At 37.4% G+C, this 20,209-nt stretch overlaps 6 protein-coding genes and 1 non-coding gene across 8 annotated transcripts; 1 reads left to right on the top strand and 6 right to left on the bottom strand.

Annotated features, from left to right (window-relative positions):
• Positions 1-563: 563 nt before the first annotated feature.
• Positions 564-2,304, top strand: LOC104750290 (uncharacterized). Its single transcript, XM_010472065.3, has 7 exons — positions 564-936; positions 1,018-1,179; positions 1,394-1,537; positions 1,621-1,677; positions 1,774-1,800; positions 1,885-1,980; positions 2,063-2,304. The coding sequence occupies exons 1-7, from the start codon at positions 736-738 to the stop codon at positions 2,261-2,263; spliced, it is 888 nt and encodes a 295-aa protein (XP_010470367.1). The 5' UTR covers positions 564-735; the 3' UTR covers positions 2,264-2,304.
• Positions 608-680, bottom strand: TRNAA-UGC (transfer RNA alanine (anticodon UGC)). The gene has a single exon. It is a non-coding gene; the product is annotated as a tRNA-Ala (tRNA).
• On the bottom strand, positions 2,284-3,181 carry LOC104750287 (putative histone H2AXb). Its single transcript, XM_010472064.3, has 2 exons — positions 2,866-3,181; positions 2,284-2,665 (listed from the first exon to the last, which is right to left on the bottom strand). The coding sequence occupies exons 1-2, from the start codon at positions 3,070-3,072 to the stop codon at positions 2,444-2,446; spliced, it is 429 nt and encodes a 142-aa protein (XP_010470366.1). The 5' UTR covers positions 3,073-3,181; the 3' UTR covers positions 2,284-2,443.
• Positions 3,182-8,065: 4,884 nt separating this feature from the next.
• On the bottom strand, positions 8,066-12,909 carry LOC104750291 (autophagy-related protein 18h-like). 2 transcript variants are annotated; one of them, XM_087490382.1, is made up of 9 exons: positions 12,358-12,909; positions 11,442-11,885; positions 10,824-11,264; positions 10,328-10,573; positions 9,496-10,239; positions 9,203-9,378; positions 9,036-9,115; positions 8,499-8,966; positions 8,066-8,391 (listed from the first exon to the last, which is right to left on the bottom strand). In XM_087490382.1, the coding sequence occupies exons 1-9, from the start codon at positions 12,553-12,555 to the stop codon at positions 8,387-8,389; spliced, it is 2,802 nt and encodes a 933-aa protein (XP_087346508.1). In that variant the 5' UTR covers positions 12,556-12,909; the 3' UTR covers positions 8,066-8,386. The 2 variants fall into 2 exon arrangements, with proteins under 2 accessions (XP_087346508.1, XP_010470368.2); XM_010472066.3 differs by having other exon boundaries at positions 8,499-8,963.
• A 314-nt stretch (positions 12,910-13,223) lies between these two features.
• On the bottom strand, positions 13,224-15,738 carry LOC104753547 (uncharacterized protein At4g02000-like). Its single transcript, XM_010475784.3, has 2 exons — positions 15,152-15,738; positions 13,224-15,076 (listed from the first exon to the last, which is right to left on the bottom strand). The coding sequence occupies exon 2, from the start codon at positions 14,494-14,496 to the stop codon at positions 13,591-13,593; it is 906 nt and encodes a 301-aa protein (XP_010474086.1). The 5' UTR covers positions 14,497-15,076; positions 15,152-15,738; the 3' UTR covers positions 13,224-13,590.
• Positions 14,980-15,983, bottom strand: LOC147925409 (uncharacterized). Its single transcript, XM_087492615.1, has 2 exons — positions 15,855-15,983; positions 14,980-15,786 (listed from the first exon to the last, which is right to left on the bottom strand). Exons 1-2 carry the CDS (start codon positions 15,981-15,983, stop codon positions 14,980-14,982), a joined length of 936 nt encoding a protein of 311 aa, XP_087348741.1.
• A 3,115-nt stretch (positions 15,984-19,098) lies between these two features.
• On the bottom strand, positions 19,099-20,166 carry LOC147925408 (uncharacterized). Its single transcript, XM_087492614.1, has one exon. It carries the CDS (start codon positions 20,164-20,166, stop codon positions 19,099-19,101), a length of 1,068 nt encoding a protein of 355 aa, XP_087348740.1.
• Positions 20,167-20,209: the final 43 nt, after the last annotated feature.

Below are 20,209 nucleotides of genomic sequence, written 5' to 3'. Positions count from 1 at the left end.
TTAATTATCTAGGTGAAAATGATAAATGTTTGAAGTTTAGAGTTTAGAAGAAATTGTTGGTATTATCTTTCATGGTAATTAATGATGAAGTCGAATAACATATTGTAGTGCTTTTAGAATCAATTACATGTAAAAAAAATTACCCCAACTAGGACTCTCCTTAATTTTTGGATGCGATTTAAGAAAACAACATTAAAAGTTTTTAATACAATAAAAAAGATTAGAGATGAGCTCCAACTAGAATTCAAATTCAAGAATAGACAAACAACAATATAGTCATATTTCACTAAATTTCATATTTCACTAAATTTCTTATATATATATATATATATATAGTTAATATCGATATTGTTGGGACTATATTTTTATATAGGATTTTCAAAAAAAAAATATTTTATTATTTTATCGAATTGTGTTATTTTTTACACCGGCTCAACTCGGGACCGGAATTTTTTTTTAATTTATAACGAATATTAATTTAAAGAGTATTAATTTATAAATGTTCTATCGTAATTTGCTAAGATTGGCAAATATCTGCTGGTATTGATTTTTTGTTTTTTTTCATAGGAAAATTTTAGTATTTTAAATTTTTTTAAAAAAAAGAAAGCGGAGATGCGGGGGATCGAACCCCGTGCCTCTCGCATGCAAAGCGAGCGCTCTACCATTTGAGCTACATCGCCATCGTTGCGTTCGAAAAGTTCAGTTTTACTAAATTCAAAAAACCCACAAACCAATATGAGCTTTACCTCTTCTTATCTCATCCAACCCAGCCGCTTACTAGTGGTCGGAGCTAGATCTCCGGTGGACCGTCGCCGGAGATCACTTGAGAGGGTGAATAAAGAACTCTCGAGAGGCAATTACGAAACTGCTCTCTCTCTCGTCAAACAACTCAAGGGCAAACATGGCTGCCTCACAGCTTTCGGCTCTGCTAAACTGGTCCCTCTCTCGTCTCTATCTCTCTCATGCTTTATTTTCACAAAATCATGTCTAATTCCATCTTTTTTGTGTGTGATTTAGCTTCCGAAGAAATTAGACATGAGTAGCAAAACTCATCTCCGGTCGTTGATTGATTCGGTCTCAACAAGCATTAAATCTGTTTATGTTGAAAATTCAGTGAGAATATCCAAAGAGGAAGAAACAAAAACTTCACCTGAAGAAGATTGGTTCGCTGTTGTTCAGGTGAACATCTTTTAAGTTTCTTTGTCACAAATTAAAAGTATGTAATGTGATTGCAATTTTATCTAAGTAGCTCTCATAGCTTCGAACTTAACATGTTTTGTATTTCCTTAACTTCTAACTTAACATTGTTGTAAAGTGATGATTGAAGAAATTGATCACAAATGTTGTTTTAGTAATGAGATCATAACACATTCTTGTTTTGCGACGTCTGCAGCATGAATCTGGTCATTTTCTGGTTGGTTACTTGCTTGGAGTTCTTCCAAGACACTATGAAGTGCCAACATTGGAAGCTGTTAGGCAGAATGTGTCCAGTGTGACCGGGAGAGTAGAATTTGTGGGCTTCGAGTTCCTCAAACAAGTAAGTGGTTTGTTTGTTTTTTCATAGTTCAAATTGTCAGCTTGTTTATGTTCCAACAATTAGACTTGATGTTGTAACCGCAGGTCGGTGCAGCAAACCAGCTTATGAAAAATGATATGGGAGGCCGAATGAATCTATCGGTATTAGTATTTTATATATATATATATATATATATATACATAATATCTCTGTTGTGAATCTTCTTAACTTGACACTTTTGTTCTTCTACAATGTAGGATACTCAAGGCAATATCTCATCCAAGGTAACATTACCTCAAAATGTATTTGTAATGAGTGATTTTTTGTTATAGCTCAAAGTAATGATTGGTTGAATCTGTTGAATGCAGACACTGAACAACTTTTCATGTGTGATACTTGGAGGAATGGTAGCCGAACATTTACTATTCGGATACTCAGAAGGTTTCTACTCAGATGTTGTCAAGGTTCACACAAAACTCAAGCCAATTCTAGTGTGAGACTAACCTTCTAGTTCTAATGTGCAGTTGTGAATTGGTGTTGTTGCAGTTAAACGATGTTCTGGGATGGTTAGGATTCACAGAAACAGAAAAGGAGTCTCATATCAAATGGGCTGTGTCAAACACTGTCTCCATATTACATTCTTACAGAGAAGCAAGAGTTCCACTTGCAGAAGCCATGTCTAAAGCCAAACCTATTGGTTCTTGTATCGAAGCAATTGAATCTGCTATACCAAAATCCACATTTTGATCTTCTTAATGAACTAAATAAGTATCAAACCATATTCATTACTCGATTTGCAAACACAGATTTTTTTTGTTTTTTTTTAAAGCAATATGAAATTCAAAACTATTGTAGAACAGAGAGAGCAGTCTATGTTACAAGCTTAAAAAAAACATAAACAAAGAGAGTAAACATCATATTAAAGAATCAAAACTCCTGAGAAGCAGATCCGATATCTCCTTTGTTCTTTCCAACCTTTGATGGGAGAAGTGTCTGATGAATGTTAGGCAAAACACCTCCATTAGCAATTGTAACACTTCCAAGAAGCTTGCTAAGCTCTTCATCGTTCCTTACAGCGAGCTGAATGTGTCGTGGTACAATACGTGTCTTCTTGTTATCCCTTGCTGCGTTTCCAGCTAGCTCCAATACCTATATGATCATATCAAACATCATATTAGAAGATCAGACTACAGAGACCATACCATTAAATCATCATCAGTATCAGCTAAATCATAAACAATACGCAAAGATCAAGAAATCAGAAGATTAGACTAAACACGATTTTGCGATTGAAAAATCACAAGGCAACTAAGAAATCGAAATCGAGAAATGAGAAGATTGATGGATACCTCAGCGGCGAGGTATTCAAGAACGGCGGAGAGATAAACAGGAGCACCGGCACCGACACGTTCGGCGTATTTACCGGCTTTAAGGAATCTAGCGATCCTACCAACGGGAAACTGAAGACCAGCTTTGGAAGATCGAGAAACGGACTTTGTAGCTTTTGGCTTTCCTCTGCCACCTTTGGTTGTTCCACTGCCGGCGCCGGAGCTCATTTTTTTTTTTTTTTAAATCGGAAAATTAATTTGAAGAGGCGATTGAAAAAAAATGAGTGGAGAGAGAGAGAGAGAAGGCTGAGTAAATTGTGAGTGGAGTTGATTTTAGGGTTTTGAGGGTGGTTTCTTATATATATACTGCTTTGGGAATGGATTGTCATTGGTTAGTGAGGACTCACACGGATTGCCAGCGTGGCACTATTGCTTTAGTTCTCGCGGGTTTTTTTTTTTTGGGTTACGCGTCTTTCCAAATAGTGGGGTGCAAATGGAACGAGCGGTTACGATTAGAGAAAACGATTAGAGAAAATACTCAAATCCGGAAATACGAACCGAAACCAAACTTAATTTGTATATTATCATAATGTTTAATTTCTGTTTATATATATATATACTAGATAAGTCCCGTATTATTACGTGGGTAAAAGTTAAAAAAATATATTTAAAATAATTAAGTAGTATAGAATATATATTATTTTAGATTTTATCTTGTAACATTTTAATATTGAATATGAAGTTATCATCATTTTGCTATTTTATCAGTTTCATCATATAAGAGTTTTAAGACTTTTTTTTGTTCTATTTTGTAATATTTTCTCAAATTTCTAGATACAATTTTTATTAATATAATTTATGATTATTTGAACTATGCAGTATATTTTCCTATTGGTTGAAGTTTTATAAATGATATAATATTTATTGTTTATTAATCTTTATACTTTTACCCAAAGACTTTTATAGGATAGGAAGTACCATTTAAATATATATATATATATATATATATTTCATTATAATAAACTATATTTTAAGTTTAGCTACACCTTTCATCTTAATGCATAGAACTAAATATTTTTATATCAAAAACAATTAATACATCATATCAAATATGTACCTTAGTAAGAATTGAAAATAAAAATAAAAATTAACAAAATATAATTCGCAAAAAAACTGAATCAACATTATTAAGATATATTTGTTATATTGTTATCTCATAAGTACTAATTTTACCTCAAGTCATAATCAATTTTAGAAGAGTGAAATTTATAAAATAAAAACATAAATGAAGATATAGGGACATTTTTATCAAATAGCCGAAGATTCATTCCTATAAATTATAATTTATTTCAAATAATCATTACAAAAATCAGTTAACATCCACAAAATTTCATAAGTAATACTTTTGTCAATTTTCATCAATTGACCAAAAATTCATTCCTACAAACTCATTTTTTTATTCTTTTTTTCAGGTTTCTCATATTACTACATGCATTTAAATCTTTAAAATAAAACATGTAAAACTATACTAATACACATCATGTATTGAATTTTTTTCCTTTTTAAGTTCATTATTCTTTCAAGGTTTTGTGTACTTACTTACACTAAAAAATTATATATTGCAACGATAACTACAATTTATATCCGACTAAAATTATGTTAATTTACTTATGTTATTATTTTTAACTTTGTTATTCATCATCTATTGATTAATATACATGCTTAATAAATTAAGTTTTTTCTTACACATGTCAAATTTTATTGAGACACAAGTATAATATAATTTAGCATACACTGAAAAATATATTGATTTTGTTAATTTTTCATTTTTGATTTAGAAAATTAATTTTTTTAAAAAATATAAACATGTAAAATTCTGTAAATATAATTATCTGTCCTACTATGTTTATAGAAAAAATTTGACATGTGTCAACATCTAATCAATATATTTGACACTTGTCACGATCTTGTTAATGAGTAACTTTGACATCAAGCTTTATATAATAAGATATATATATATATATATATATATATATATATATATATATATATAAAGCCCTAGGTCATACACAACCTCTTCATTTATAAAACGATCCGATCCATTTTTTAGTATAATAATAATATTTTAATGATCTCATACTCACTAACCATCTAACCACATTCAAACCAAACAGCGGAAGTAACCAATGAATTAACCAATAACCAAATAACCAGCAGAATAATTCAATAACATATAACCATCAATATCAAATAACATAAACCAAGTCATAGAACAATAAGCCATCAACCTAAACATCCGTTCTAGACCACTACATTCCATTCTAGCAACCTAACAGCAGCATATAATTAACAAACAACCGAGTCTTTAGAACATCCTCATCTTCATTGCCTTGACTCCACGATCATATTTTGCGTTTACCTGCATTACAAACAACAATTGAGATGCGTGAGTATTATCATAAATACTCAGTGAGGCAATCCTCCCATCTATTGGGTTATACACACTAGAAATTAAGAATCTCCAATCAACAAACAACAAATAAACAATCAAACCAGGAAAAAGCAATGTCAGCCGCCTGCTGAAAGGTTTGTGTCGACCGACATGGACACCTGGCAAGGTTTCATTGACCGACACACTCCTTGTGTCGATCGTTGCAGACTCCATTGCGTCGACCGACACCCGACACACAGTGTGTGTCGGTCGACGGATGTTCGATATTTCCCAAAATCTTTAATTGCATCGACCGACATCTCCACATGGTATCAATCGATACTCGTAGGTTTTATCGAGCCGTCCTCGCACTGTGTCGACCGACGCACTCCTTATGTCGATCGACATAGATGTCGAGCATCGTCTTCCTGCGAGCTCCATCGCAGATCTCCGACTCCAAACTCCTCCAATATGGTCGAGACTTCCCTATAATCCACAGAAAGCCACAGAAAACCACAAACAACCACTCCCAAGTAAGAAATCCATCATAAACACACATAAAACACAAAGAATCAGAAACTCTTTAGATAAGCAATGGTCATGCGCTCACGTTTGCCAAAGAAGATTCTGACTCTATACCAAAAAATCCCAACTCTTAGCAAGCTTCCCTCATGATCCTAGCTTCAGATCCTTCAAGAACAGCTAGAAATCTCTCTAAACTCACAAGAACTTTGAAACAACGCTTTCTCTCTTTTTCCTTCTTTGTAAACGAAAAAAGGAGGCTGCTCCCAAGCCTAGGTCGACTTCCCAATCTTACATATCCCGGTTTTAATTTCCCCTTAAACCAAACCACATCGAACCGACAATTAAAACAAACCCGATCAAATAAAGAGGTGTTCACACATACAATGTTTCGCATGACATCTTGAACTATGAAGAGGTGTTCACCCGGTTTGATGTACGTTGATGTACGTAGACAAGAAAAACTGCAAAGGTTACAACAACATACATCATCCTTGGAGCAAAGCAAGGAGATATTACTTTTCCTTATAGGAAATATTGCTTTACTCTTTTTCTTATATAGATTTCGACCAAAAGAGAGATCTAGGTGATTTATAGCCATTGAATATATGTTAGATGAGATACACTTATCCCTCTTTTATTTGTGTATATATATGTAACACAAAGCAGAATAAAAATTAAGCTCTCACTTTGAGAATAAAACCCTCTCTATTGGATGTCTTCCCCATTACCTAAAATCGTTTCTATACACTACAAATGGGTAGATAGGTTCTTGAATCTCTTATGGAGAGACCAGAACTTTTTGGCTTTACCTTTCTTTCAATCCGAGTCTACACCATTCTCTTCTAAACGGTTCTAGGATATTTGGGTTATGAAGCAAGAGAGATCTTATGGATCTTGCAGCTCACTCTCTTCAAATTCCAACAATATTAAATAATCAAATTTCACATAATAAAATTTATTTGGACATACAACAAAGTGACAAACAACAACCAAATCTATATTCATATAATTCTTTATTTTATCCTAAAGAATTATGTCCTAGGTATTTTATATACACAAAATTATTAAAATAACGGAGAAAATGCCAAAAAAACCCCGATGTTATTTTTATTTGGACGTTTAATATCCAATAGTTTTCGGTTGGAATAAAAATACCTGACATATTAAATTAGTGCCAAATAAAACCTTGTATTTTAAAGATTGTCTGAATTGAACGTACAACTTAACGGATGTTAACTTGGGTAACGGAATCGCTTGACCAGGTTAAGGTTCATTCAGACGTTTTTAACACATATATATAATATGTTCACATTATAATACGTATGAGTCGAAGTAGCTCAAGGGTTAAGTGTTTTGTATTATGATCAATAGGTTATGGGTTCGAACTGTATCCCCAAAGCCTTTTTGATTTTTTTATTTTTTTGGTAACTCGAGATTTTTTTTACCATGTCGGATCTGAAACGACGAGCTTCACAGGTTACTACGGCAGCTGCCAAATCGATGGATCGGAAACATCCTTCTTAGATTGATGATAACGATGGATGATGCTACGGTCCGAAGCTTCATACAGAGGCTTTCCTGGCGAATTCAAATAATTCCACAGCAGATCTGGATAGGGATCGTTAATTGGTGGCTGCGACTTCGACGGAGCAGCAAACTCAGTAACTGTTGGTTGTGAATTCAACGGAGCAGAAGACTCAGTAACCGTTGGTTGTGGATTCAACGGAGCAGCTGAGTTCTTCCTTGTTTCCGGCAGGTGAGGCGATGATACCAACGTTGAGAAAAAAAAAAAAGAGTTGATGGTCGGGTTTGAAACCGGCACTCTAATGTTGTAAAATTTGCCCAATACCATTAGACTACTTTAACATATTCGTTTAGTTTTGTAAATATATAGAATATATCTGTTTAGAGTAACGGTTACCCATTAAAATAACCAAAATACTAAACCAGAAACAAAAATTCGAACGGATACTAAAACTTCATATCCAAAGTTACCCGAATCCAAAATCAAAACAGACCCGAAAACCTAAAGGCCACGCTTAGAACTGGTACCTTATTGAGGGAATCAGCTAATATTCAACATGTTAGAGGAAATTGGTATTTGTTTGACAAAAAAAAAAAAAAAAAAAAAAAGAGGAAATTGGTATTTCGTTGAAATGAAAATAACTAACTGAATTTAGCCCTGCAGATAAACATGATATTACAACACTGCAATGCGGAAAGGAGAGAAAAACACAATGATTATTCATGTAGTACAAACCAAACGAAATAAATCTTTATTTTATTTTATTTTATTTTTTGTTGCATAGCTTTTTTCCTTTTTTTCTTTCTTTTTCGAAGAATGAATAGAGAGTTACACGTGAAAAAAAAAATTACAAAGAAACAGTCCATGGAAATCGAGAGACTGTTGATAATGAACAATTCATTTACAAGCATTTACAGAAACAGATGATAAAAGGGAATTGGTTTTTAAATGTTTTTTCTTTTCAGGGTATTAAGATCATCAGTGAGTAAGTTGCAGCAAACGGGATTAGTACGTGAAACCCTTCTCCATTTGAGCTTTGAAAGCCCATAATTTCACTAGACTCAACCTGCAATTCATCCAAAAAAATGTTGACGATATATAGAGATAATACCATTTCCGGCGGATTCACTTCATCCAAAAGTTACGGGCTATTATGGGTTGGATTCTTCTTACCTTCTTCGGAGAAAGCGAAAACACCACCAAGGAGGTCGTCGTCATCATCATCATCATCAACATCATCGTCATTGAGTTTTCCATCAGATGGAGCATCCTTATTTTCTGCCTCTGTAGCAGTTTCACTGGAGATCACCTCCTTGAAGAACTGCTCGAAATTAGGGGAGCCTTCTATGGGGCCTCCTTCACCCTCGTCTGCTGCACTCATGCTTATATCAGAACGGTTAGAACTTACATTTGAAGCTCCACTTGTCCCGCTGCTGTTTTCAATTCTTGTTTCAGCGGGCAGGGAGGCGTTCTTTGGAAGGAGATGAGTGCCGTCTACATAATCACTGTCTTTAACAGCAGAAGAAATGGACACTACAGGTTGTTTAAATGTTACAATTCCGCTATGAGGATTTTGGTTTGGAGTTGGTGCAAAATGGGCACTTCCTCTCCTTTCCTCATTCTCGGGGTAAGCCATACCTACTAACACTTCAATTTTAAAATTTGACAAATGCTATAACGCTCTCGATAAGCAAGTAAATTTTGCTTTACCTTTGAATGGATGAATTTCTTTAACTTGTCCAGGATCAGAAGAAGAAGAAGAATCTGAATCTCTTTCCCCAGAAAATCCTCTGCAAGCATAAGAAGGAACCACTTCCCAATTGGATCATCGACAGACGCAATTGTATAAGACGTATGCAGTTAGTGAGGTAACTAACCTGTTGCGCATACTGGAATACACACTCTGAAAATTATCATAAACTGGCAGCAGATCCTTACGCCTAATATCAACCTCATTTGCAGATACTTTCTCAATTTCTCTCTCCCCGCCACCTTGATCCAAATTCAGGTTCTTGCCATTAGTATCTGGTGGAAACATCGGATAGAACGATATCTGGAATTCATAAAATTGAAGGGCGTGTCAGACATTGTACATTCTATAAATAGAAAGAACACATGACCAGATCGTGTTTTATCATGGATAGTAAGGAAATAGAAAAGTAGATGGCACCTCTGAATTTTGCCAGATTGGTTTTCTTCCAGAATTTATCAGCACCTCTGCATTGGCAAGATAAACGTGGTGTTTCTCCAGAGGCTTTGTGAGATCTTCGCTATCAGAAGTATCAACAGTTAGCTCTGCAACTTTTCGTCCATCATAAGTAATCCCGCGTATGTTCTCCTCTCTCTCTGGCCAATCTGCTCTTCTACAGACGTCCCAACACTGAACTGGTTCAACTTTCACTCTCAGTTCCTCTTCAGAGGTCAGCACAGAAGTTGCTCCACTTCGCGTATTGCTCTCAGCCTGGTCTCCTCCAAGAGATGGAACGAGTTTGTATTGAACTACATGACCTGATGGCGTGTAAACTAGTAAATAGTCCAAGGCATTAGCTGCCGACTGCAATTCATGTGGCACGGATTGATGGAAAACAGCAGCAAGACAGCCAGAGGGAAAGGTCGGTTTTCCAACAACGGAACTTGCAGCATGGAAGAAATTGTTGCATTTGATTCGGCTAACCACAGATAGAGTAACCGAAGCTGGTGGTGGATATGAAAAATGGGTGGTCATAAATGATGGACTCGACCACCATGGCAGGGACAATGTTGGAGCAAGTGTTGGTCCATCAAAATGGGAGTTTCGTATTTCAAGAACATTTTCTCCGCCAAAAGGGGACAAAACATAAATATGGCAGGTGCCCTTAGATGAAACAATTGCAATCCACTGACTGTAGCTACTAAAGCAAATATCTTGTATTACCTGTGGGAATATAGCACAGCAGCGTTACAGTAACATAAAATGTTGTAATGAAACATAGCCACAAGAGAAAAAGGAATAAGAAACATACAGCTGATGTCATGCCACGATGTAGTTTGTAAAGAGGCACATGGGAGGAGCTCCAATCATAGCTTTGAGCACCTTGTCCATTCTTTGTAGGAGACGGCATAATCCGGAAAACGTTAATATTGTTACCATGGATTGAGGCTGTTACTAGTAGAGTGCCACTTGGGTCGAAACAGAGAGCAGAAATTGGACTAGTGTGAGCCCTGAATTGTGCTATGATAGCTCGGGACTCAAAATCTTTGACAATAACCTGCCACATGTCATATTGATAAGGGGGTTATACTCCATGTCTTGAGATACAAACGTCTAAAAACAAATTTAAATAACCTATATTCAGAACGTTATAACATATATGCTATCCTAAGCTAGGTTCTGGGGATACAAACAAATGGTTTGGGGTATGTTTGACATTCCACAACGCATACCATTCTCAAGTAAACGAACAAAGAGACCAGGTTTCAATATAATCAAAGATGAAGTGCTTTCTCTAAAAGACTAACCATTCCAGCAACATCTGACTCTGCTGAATGAGATGCGAGCCGACCAACTTTCCGGCCAGGGCTGGACGAAAGAGAAGGACCAGGACCGTCATGCTTGAGATCTTGACAGTATTTAGATAAAGTTTTGTAACCCTTGTCACCCAAATTGAGTAACCCAGCTGCCAGATGCTTACTAGATTCCATCGCGTATCTTGCCACTAGATTACCATTGCTTGGCGAGGTAGATGGACTGACCCCAGGAGGAGTAACATTCTGAGGGCTAAGACGACCTATACTAGATGACAAAGGACTATTGGAAGCATAAGCTAACCATCTAGGTCCGACAGCCATTGGACCATATCCAACATTAACCCCAGATATCCCTTGGTTTCCAAGCTGGGGTACAGGATACGAGAGGACGCTGAATTTGTTTTCAAGAGTTAGAGCATCAAAACAGTATATCTGCAATAAAATGAAAAAGCATTAATAGATGCCTCTCTCAATTAATAGAACAGTCTAAAAAAAAACACTAGAATATGCGTACTCAAAAAAAAAAAAAACTCTCTACCCAGCAGATCACCGTGCTACCAAAAAGAAAAATGTGTACTCCATGAAAAACAGGTAGCACGAAAAGCTAACCTGTGAACCAAGGCCAACAGCCACAATCCGAGGACTGCATCTGACCATATAGACAGTAGATCGGAATCTCAAGACATGAACATAGTTGTGAGATTTAAGTGAATAGAATCGCACAACTGTAGGAGAGAGGGCAAGAGGATCCTCATGACCATTTCTAACCGATCCATCTCTGCCAGTGACAATAGGACTTGAACCCTTGGCCTCATCAGCAACTGCTAGAAGTATAGGATGTGATGATCTAAATCCTTCAACTCCATCACATTTAGCAGGCAGGGGCTGCATCTGCAAGAACGTAACCGGATCATCCCGCCTCGACACAAACTCGCTGACATCACTTGCATCATCGATGTCAAGGACTTGAAACCCGTTGGTATAACCTAGTAAAAGAACGTTCTTGTAGGAAGATTCACTTGTGTGCAATTTATCAAAGGAAGACCACAACACCTGCTCGACCAAACAAAATCTTAAGCATCATTGGTCAACAATTTTGCATCAACCAAAACCGGAATCACATTCAGAAACAGATTAGCCACAACACGAGTTATAAAACTTGATCGAAATCTAAACCAGTATTCATCAATAACATACGAAAGAAACAGTATTTGGTTATACCATGGTTGGATCCATATCTATACAATTAACAAAGACTTGAAACGTTTTCAAATTTCACAACTCTTCGCCATGAGATCAATCATACTCATAGAAGTCAAACGTATGGACTTCCAAAAAAAAGACTCTTAAAATTTCCTAATCTGATCAAAACCACATAAAACCCAATTGGAAAATGAACAAGACACAGCAAATTTCAACAAGCACTAAATTAAAAAAAAAAAAAAAAACCCCTAATTTCCAAATCCAAAATCACGAATTAGGAAAAAAAAAAAAAAAAAAAAAAAAGATCAAATTGGAGGCGAACCTGATCCTTAAGCTCCTGAGAATCTGAAGAGAGTGAAGCTGCGACGGAGGCGCTAGCTGAGCGAACACCAGAGGAAGCAGTTCTAATACAAGTCGAGATGAATTTTAGCGAATTAGGCAAAAAGCCATTAGCACCATTCTTCGTCTGATTATGATTATCTCCGTTGTTCTTGATGTTGACCTTGGAGTTACTCTTCATAGTAATTATAAAATTTTCGTGGAAGAGACCACCGGAGAGACACCGGAGAAGAAACAACGATCGGAATCAGCATACACCGGCGGCGATTACGAAGAAGAAGGGGTTAATAACTAAAAGAGATCGTTTAATTTAGAAATTGTGAAGCTTCGCCATTTTTTTTTTGTAATTGGATTATAAGCGGTGGCGTGGTTTTGACCTTCTTCACGGAAGAAGAAGACGAAGCGAAGAAGAAGATGTAGAAGAAGAAACGGTTCTTTGCTTTTTTTTTTTTTTTTTTCGTGTTTGTTTGATTTTTTTTGTTTCTATGGGTTTGCTTTTTTTTTTTTTTTCGTAAACTTTCATTTTATATATAACAGAGTAGGTTACAATATGAAAGTTGTACAATATACATCACTGGATAGCTCCACATTACAAACAACTTGAAATTAAAACAGGATCAAACACTGAAAGTTACAACATTAGTACCAAGACATTCAACTACCAATGCAAATCGATGCAAAATGGTAAGAACCAAGATATCATATCTCTCTCAATAAGACCAAACATCCAATCTGAGATTAGAGTTGAGCTTAGAGCTTCGAACATTTGCTTGGAGGATGATAAGATCTTACTCATCACAACTGCATCTTTCAGAGAATTAGTAGCCGAATGTTTTGAGAAAGTAGTCAGCAGAAAAGACAGCATTCTTCCATTTTGTTCAAGCTTCTATCTTCCATAAGGTACAACCAAAAAATTCAAACAACCCCATATCCATACAGTGAACTTTATTCTCTAGTTTTGTAAACAACCAAAAGGTACAAAAGCCTATTCAGAGATCAGAAGCATCTGTCTCTGATGGTTATCAACAAAATAAGAGAATCAAGGAGGTTCTGAAGGTACTGTGTAAAACTTGACTCCCACATCTTTCCTTCGAGGGCGAGTATTCCTTTCCTGTTCTGGAGCAACTTGATTTCCTTTCTTTCTCTTAGAGCTCTCTCCAACCTCAAAACGGTGATTGACATGTGAATCTCTTACAAAGTTGGAGCCCGTAGATTCCTACTTACCCCTAAGATTTGTGGCAAACATATTGAGTATAGGCTGCTCCGCAGCTGCTTGGATGTCGTTGTGGAAAGGAGAGGGGTGGCGAGGAGGTTGAGAGATAGGTGAAGATGATGAGATATCCGAGGTCTCTGAGCTCTGGTTATCCGTTCTATGACTAGGAGTATGAGAACGATGTCCTTCCTCCCACACCGGGACCAAAAGTTCATCATCATCCTCTTCAGGGCCAACTGGCGGAGCCAGAAAGGGACAAGACCGAGATTGGTGGTTGATGCGGCTGCAATTTCTGCAGATTTTTGTCAGTCCTTCGTATTCAAAACCCACCATAGCACGCTCCCTGGACTGAAACCTGACCCGTCTAAAGAAGCGGAGCCTATCTGTGAAGATAATTCGAACTTTGACCCTAAGAAACGCAATTTGAGGAGTAGTGTCTTCATTGAAGTCAAGTGCAACAACATCCCCTATAGTGTTGGCGATGTATCTGACTGTCCTTTCAGAAACATAAGGCAAGGGAATTCCACGTAACTGAACCCAGAGGTCTATAAACGTAAGAAATTCCTCACCAGGGAAGTCTACCCACCTTTGTAGCGCCACAAACCAGTCATTAACCAACCATGGTTGTTGAGTCAGCACTGAAACCATATCCTCTTCTTGTTGAAAACGAAATTGTACAAAGCTATCATCCAGGATACGTCCATGGACTCGCGTATTTAAGCCCCAAAGACGTGGTAATTCCTGGATCACACGCTTCAACGGTTGATCGTTCAAGTTAAGGGGTTTGCCAATCAGACTTAATCGGTTCTTAGCCAAAACTCCAGCATAAGCAGAGTGGGATATGAGCAATACTGGGTCATCTCGACCCAAAACCATGTATTGGAGGTCATCCCACAATTCATGAGGCATGATGGTAGCAGGAGCAATTATAGAAAAAGAGAAGAACAGAGGTTAAGGGAAGAAGACACAAAGGACAACTTATATATAAGGAGGAGGAAGGTTTAAATCCCCATAGGGAAGAGAGTCAAGGGTGACGATATACGGGAAAAAACCGAGAGATAAGGTGATTAAAAAAATCACCGCATAAGGTGCAGTAAAAAAACCTTGTCTTATGTTAAAGATAATTATTTTATAAACTTTCTTTGCTGCAAGGAAAGGTAAAGATATTAATTTATACAAAGGTTAAGAAAAGATATTATGAATAAAACAAAAGGAAACTTAGCCACCAAACCCAAGGAGGACGATGATCAAAAAGCATGATCACCACATAAAAAACCCAGAAAAACCAACGACTTTTGATTTTTCCAATCTTACATAAGACAAAAAGGATATAGACTTAGCCAGCTTGCAAAATAAGAAGGAGAAAGATGGAGTAGTGAGAACTCAAAAAACCTACCTAAAGGTGAATGGGTCTCCAATGTAGCGTTTCTCTGTTTCGAAAAAACCTTTCAGCCACACAGGAGAGCCTCTGGCTACATAGGAGCTTAACCTGATATCATTCGTGACACTATCAGCAATCAAAAAGGCACCTAAATTGCAGCTCTTTGGTTCAAAGAGAACTAACCAGTTAGGTTTATCAGTGGCTAAAGTAAGGAGAGGATAAATGTGACTTGCAATCGCTGGCCATTGACAAGGTTTGTGTAAGGCTTTGGTTATATCCATAGTCGTAACAGGAAAGGTGACATGAACGAAATGCAAACTGCTCATACTTTCCAAAGCCCAATCCCAACTTTTAATCTTGGCCTCAAAAACAGATCCTACTTGAGCAAAAGATCTTCGATTGTGAAAGAGTACATCACCAAGAGAATTTCTTACAACCCAAGATGCACCAGAGAGAGCTAACTTTCTGTGCCAAGAGAAACCGATATTGCATTTTATTTCATTGCTGAATGGAGGTTGCCAAGTTGTTGCCTGTAGAGTTGATGTCAGATTGTCATTCAGGTTTAAAAATTGTGCTACATTCCACTCCTTGGTCGCTTCCCCAGCTTTCTGAGCTACCAAATCGGACTCTTGAGGATATCCATTAAAGAGAAATGAATTCCTATTTTTCCACAAGTACCACAGGATCCAAGCAAAGTCCGTTTTAAAATCATCAGGGAGTGGTACAAATCTTTTTAAACTGATGAGATAATACAAATTATCGAAGATTGCATTTCCAAAACCCAGTACTGGCAATGGTACATTAGATAATGCCCATACCTGTCTTGCAAAAGGACAGAGACATAATATGTGGTTAATTGACTCACAATCCTCATCACAAAACATACAACCATCAAATACTCTGAGTCCTCTAGAACGTAATCTGTCACAAACTGGCAGAGCACCTTTGAGAATTTTCCATAGAAAGAGTTTGATTTTAGGTACTGTTTGTACCTCCCACACAGCTTGAAAGACATGATTTCTCGATGGCAACACAGTCTCCTCTGTTAGTCTTATTTTGTGCATATGTCGATACATCAGATCATAGCCAGATTTTGTAGAGTAGAGGCCATTTTTGTTTCCCCCAACAATAATCATCCGAAGAACCAATTCTAGGTTTAATAGCTTTAATGAGATGAATCTCAGAATGATGAAACAAAGATCTTAAGAGATTGTCATCCCACTCTCCAGTCAAGCCATTAAAGAGATCAGCCACCTTGAGATTTATGTTCATGACAGAATGAAGACCCATAGGACGAGTTGGCGCATTTTCATATAACCAGTTGTCTATCCAGACAAGGGTATTATCTCCATTTCCTATGATTCTCTTGAGACCCTTGGAAAGCAGATTTTTACCAAACTGAAGGCTCCTCCAAGCATAAGATGGTTGTTTGCCTGTTGGAGCAGATAAATAAGAGGAGGAAACAAAATATCTACTTTTAAAAGAACCTTGAAAACAGACAATCCGGATCATGTAGAAGGCGCCAAGCTTGATTCGCAAGGAGAGACTGAGTAAAAATTGCTAAGTCTTTGAAGCCTAAACCTCCCAGAGCCTTAGGAAGAGTTAGCTGGTCATAGCTTATCCAATGAATCTTATTCTGAGACTGGGAGTTACTCCACCAAAAGTTCATCATTACTGAGATCAGCTTATCAATGGTGCCTTTTGGAAGCTTGAAACACGACATCGCATATACAGGTAAGGCCATAGCTACAGATTTGAGTAAAACGTCTTTACCTCCCTGTGATAAATTCTTTGCATACCAGCCTGTTAATCTTGATTGTAGTCTATCCTTTATGAAGCCTAATAATTGCTTCTTCGACCCACTTAAACACTCCGGAAGCCCTAAATACTTCCCAGTGCCTCCTTCTAGCTCAATTCCTGTTCGCAGCTTGATCCAATTCCATAGGTTTTTATCTGATTTGGTTCCAAAGGTGATAGCCGATTTCTGTTTGTTTATCACTTGTCCAGACATAGATTCATATATCTCTAAACAATGCATCACCTCCTCACATTGCTCTTTATTCATTTTACAGATGAAAAGACTATCATCAGCAAATAATAAATGAGTTATCGCTGGACCTGAGGGGTGGAATTGTATTCCAGAGATTTTACCTTCACTTTCTGCTTGTTTAAAGAGATGGATCAAGGCTTCTGTGCACAAGACAAAATGAAACGGAGAGAGAGGGTCCCCTTGACGGATGCCTCTATGGGGTTTGAAATCTCCAAAGGCCTGTCCATTAATGACCACAGAGTAGCTCACAGAAGTTACACAACCCATTATCCATGTTATCCAACTGTTTTGAAATCCTAAGACATGAAGCGTTTCATGTAAAAAATTCCATTCAAGTCGATCATATGCTTTAGACATGTCTGTTTTAATCAACATAGCAGACTGAGAATACTGGATGAGTATGTAGGCTATGAACAGCTTCATGAGCAATCAGAACATTATCTAAAATAGATCTCTCTGCAACAAAAGCAGCCTGAGTTGGAGAGACTATAGAAGGTAGATGTTTCTTCAATCTGTTGACTAGGATTTTCGAAACTATCTTATAGATTACCTCACAAAGACTAATTGGCCTAAGGTCAGACATCTTGGTAGGAGCTTTGACTTTTGGTATTAAACATAAGTGGGTATGATTCCAATCCTTGGGCATACAACCAATGGCAAAAAACGATAGAACCTCAGAAATCACTTGATCTTTGATAACCAGCCAGTACTTTTTGAAGAAAAAACCTGTAAGACCATCAGGGCCTGGAGCACTTTCACTTTTAATGGAGAAGACAGCATGCCTAATCTCATCAATAGTCACCTGTTTAGACAGATCTTGGTTCATATTATCTGTAACTCGAGGCTGGAAATTTCTTAAGTGAACCAGAGACTGTAATGTTTGGGAGGACTTGAAAAGATCGATGAAGTATTTCACCGCAATCTCACCTTTTCGACCGTCTGAACAGTGATCTTCCCCTGTTTCATCAACGAGGTAAGGTAGTGCATTTTTCACTCTGACAGATTTAACCGAAGCTTGAAAAAACTTCGTGTTTCTATCTCCATCAAGGAGCCACTTATCATGGCTTTTCTGTCTCCAATACACTTCTTCTTCCCTAAAAGCAATTGCTAAATCTCTCTTAATAGCATTAATTCTTTGAAAGCAGGGCTTGCAAGAGTCAAGCTGAGCAGACAATTCATGTCTTAATCTTTTAATTCGACTCTGCGAGCTTGACCAAAATTTCCGCTTCCACACACTAATGTCCTTGCTGCATTTTTTAACCCGAGTTAGTAAAGAGGCTTCATTGTCAGTGCTATCTTGATGCCATGCTTTCTGAATGACTGCCAGGAAGGAGGGGTCATCAGCCCAGCGTTTATCAAACCAAAACTGACGAAGGAATAAAGGCTTATCACTGCTAAATTTGATCAAGACAGGTTTATGATCAGATCCCAGCTTTTCAAGGAACCATTGGTGCACATTCGGGAAACTAGAAAACCAAGCAGGATTACCAAAACCTCTATCCACTTTGCATTGAATCCACTGTTTATTTCTAACACCTCCCCAAGTGAAACCATTACCTGAACTACCAATCTCTGTCATGTCACAAGTTTTCAACATAGTTCTAAAAGGATGGAAAGAAATTAAATCCCGCAAAGGACCTCCCTTCTTTTCATCATTAGACAGAATCGCATTGAAATCCCCTACCATACACCAAGCATCCCTCCTTAACATACCAATACTATTGAGTTTATCCCAAACAAAGGATCGCAGACTCGTCTCTGGGTTTCCATATACACAAGAAAGAAACCAAGACTTTGTACCTGAAGAAATTTTCATATCTACTAGATTTTTATCCACAAAAAGGAAATCAACATCTAGGCTCTCATCCCAAAAAATTGCTAGACCACCACTGAAACCTAAAGGTTCCACCGTTTTAAGATGATGATATCCTAACCACCCTTGAACTTTTTTAACATAAGTCTCCATGTTCTTCGTCTCCATGAGGAAAAGTATATCAGGGGAATGTTCTTTTCTCATTTCCCTGAGGTTTGTAATTGTCCAAGGGTTCCTCAGCCCTTGGCAATTCCAACTAAGGACGCCTTACTGATGCAGCGGCAGTTCACAAGGAACTACCGTGTCTAAATTCATCTGTGAAGACTTGATCTCTCCCTGTCCTTTTAATTCTTCTGATACCAGTGCAACATCTTCTGAGATAATCACTAAAGAACCTGGGATAATTTTCTTATTCTTTCCTTTTCGATTCTTAGAGTTCTTTAAACTAGACCTCGGCCTTTTACAAGCAATTATAGCTGGAGGAGCCGACTTTGAAGAACTAGCCACTAAACTACCACTATGAAAGGTGGATACAGGGCTCAAGAGAGAAGTACCTGGATCCGATTCCATAGACAGATTTGCAGACTTGTGTATCAACGAGATTTGAGGAGCAAAGTTGGTTGGTGGATCCACTGGTGCCTGAGCCGTCTGTTGGATAAGAAAAGGGCAGTGAGATCTCTCATGCGTCATTCTTTGGCAGTGAAAACAACGCTTTCTGATTCTTTCATAATCAATTCCAACTGCAACAACTGTTCCATTTGGTAGCTGGAGCTCCTTTGAATTTCTGAGTTTCTTGGAGATGTCTAGGAGAACCCTGACCCTAATATAGTCATTACTTTGTGTTTCCTCATCATCAAAAGGGAAATCAAGGATACGACCTATCGATTCAGCAATTGTAGAAATAGTATCTTTCGTATAGTGATTGACCGGGATATTACGAATCCTAATCCAGACCGGAAGAAACATCAAGTAATCCGGAGGAGGATTTTCAACCCATTTTTCCATTACCACTCCCCAATCATCTTGCGTCCAGACTCCTGTTTTCAGAATCTCATCCATATCTTCTTCGTATTTGAAGATGAATTGAAACCGATCCCTTGATAAAGCCACCCCTTTAACCCGATCATACAAACGCCAGATCCTGGGCATCTCTAAGATCCACTTGGACATCTTTTGAAAATCAGGATTTAAAAACCTACCTAGAAGGCTTCGCTGATTCCTTGCAGAAAAGCTGAATTTCGGTTGATCAGGGATGATTACAGGACAATCTTCTTTTTCCTCAATTGTCAGTTCCTGAAGGCACCTATCCAGCTGGAAATCCTTATCCGCATTCATATATGCAGAGTAGACACTCACGATTTGTAACACAGGAAATTTT

This window comes from Camelina sativa, chromosome 16 (assembly GCF_030686135.1).
Source record: "Camelina sativa cultivar CO46 ecotype springtype chromosome 16, ASM3068613v1".
Taxonomy (NCBI): Eukaryota; Viridiplantae; Streptophyta; class Magnoliopsida; order Brassicales; family Brassicaceae; genus Camelina; species Camelina sativa.
The sequence above is the reverse complement of the archived record's forward strand: the minus strand, read 5'-3'. Positions and strand labels throughout refer to the sequence as shown.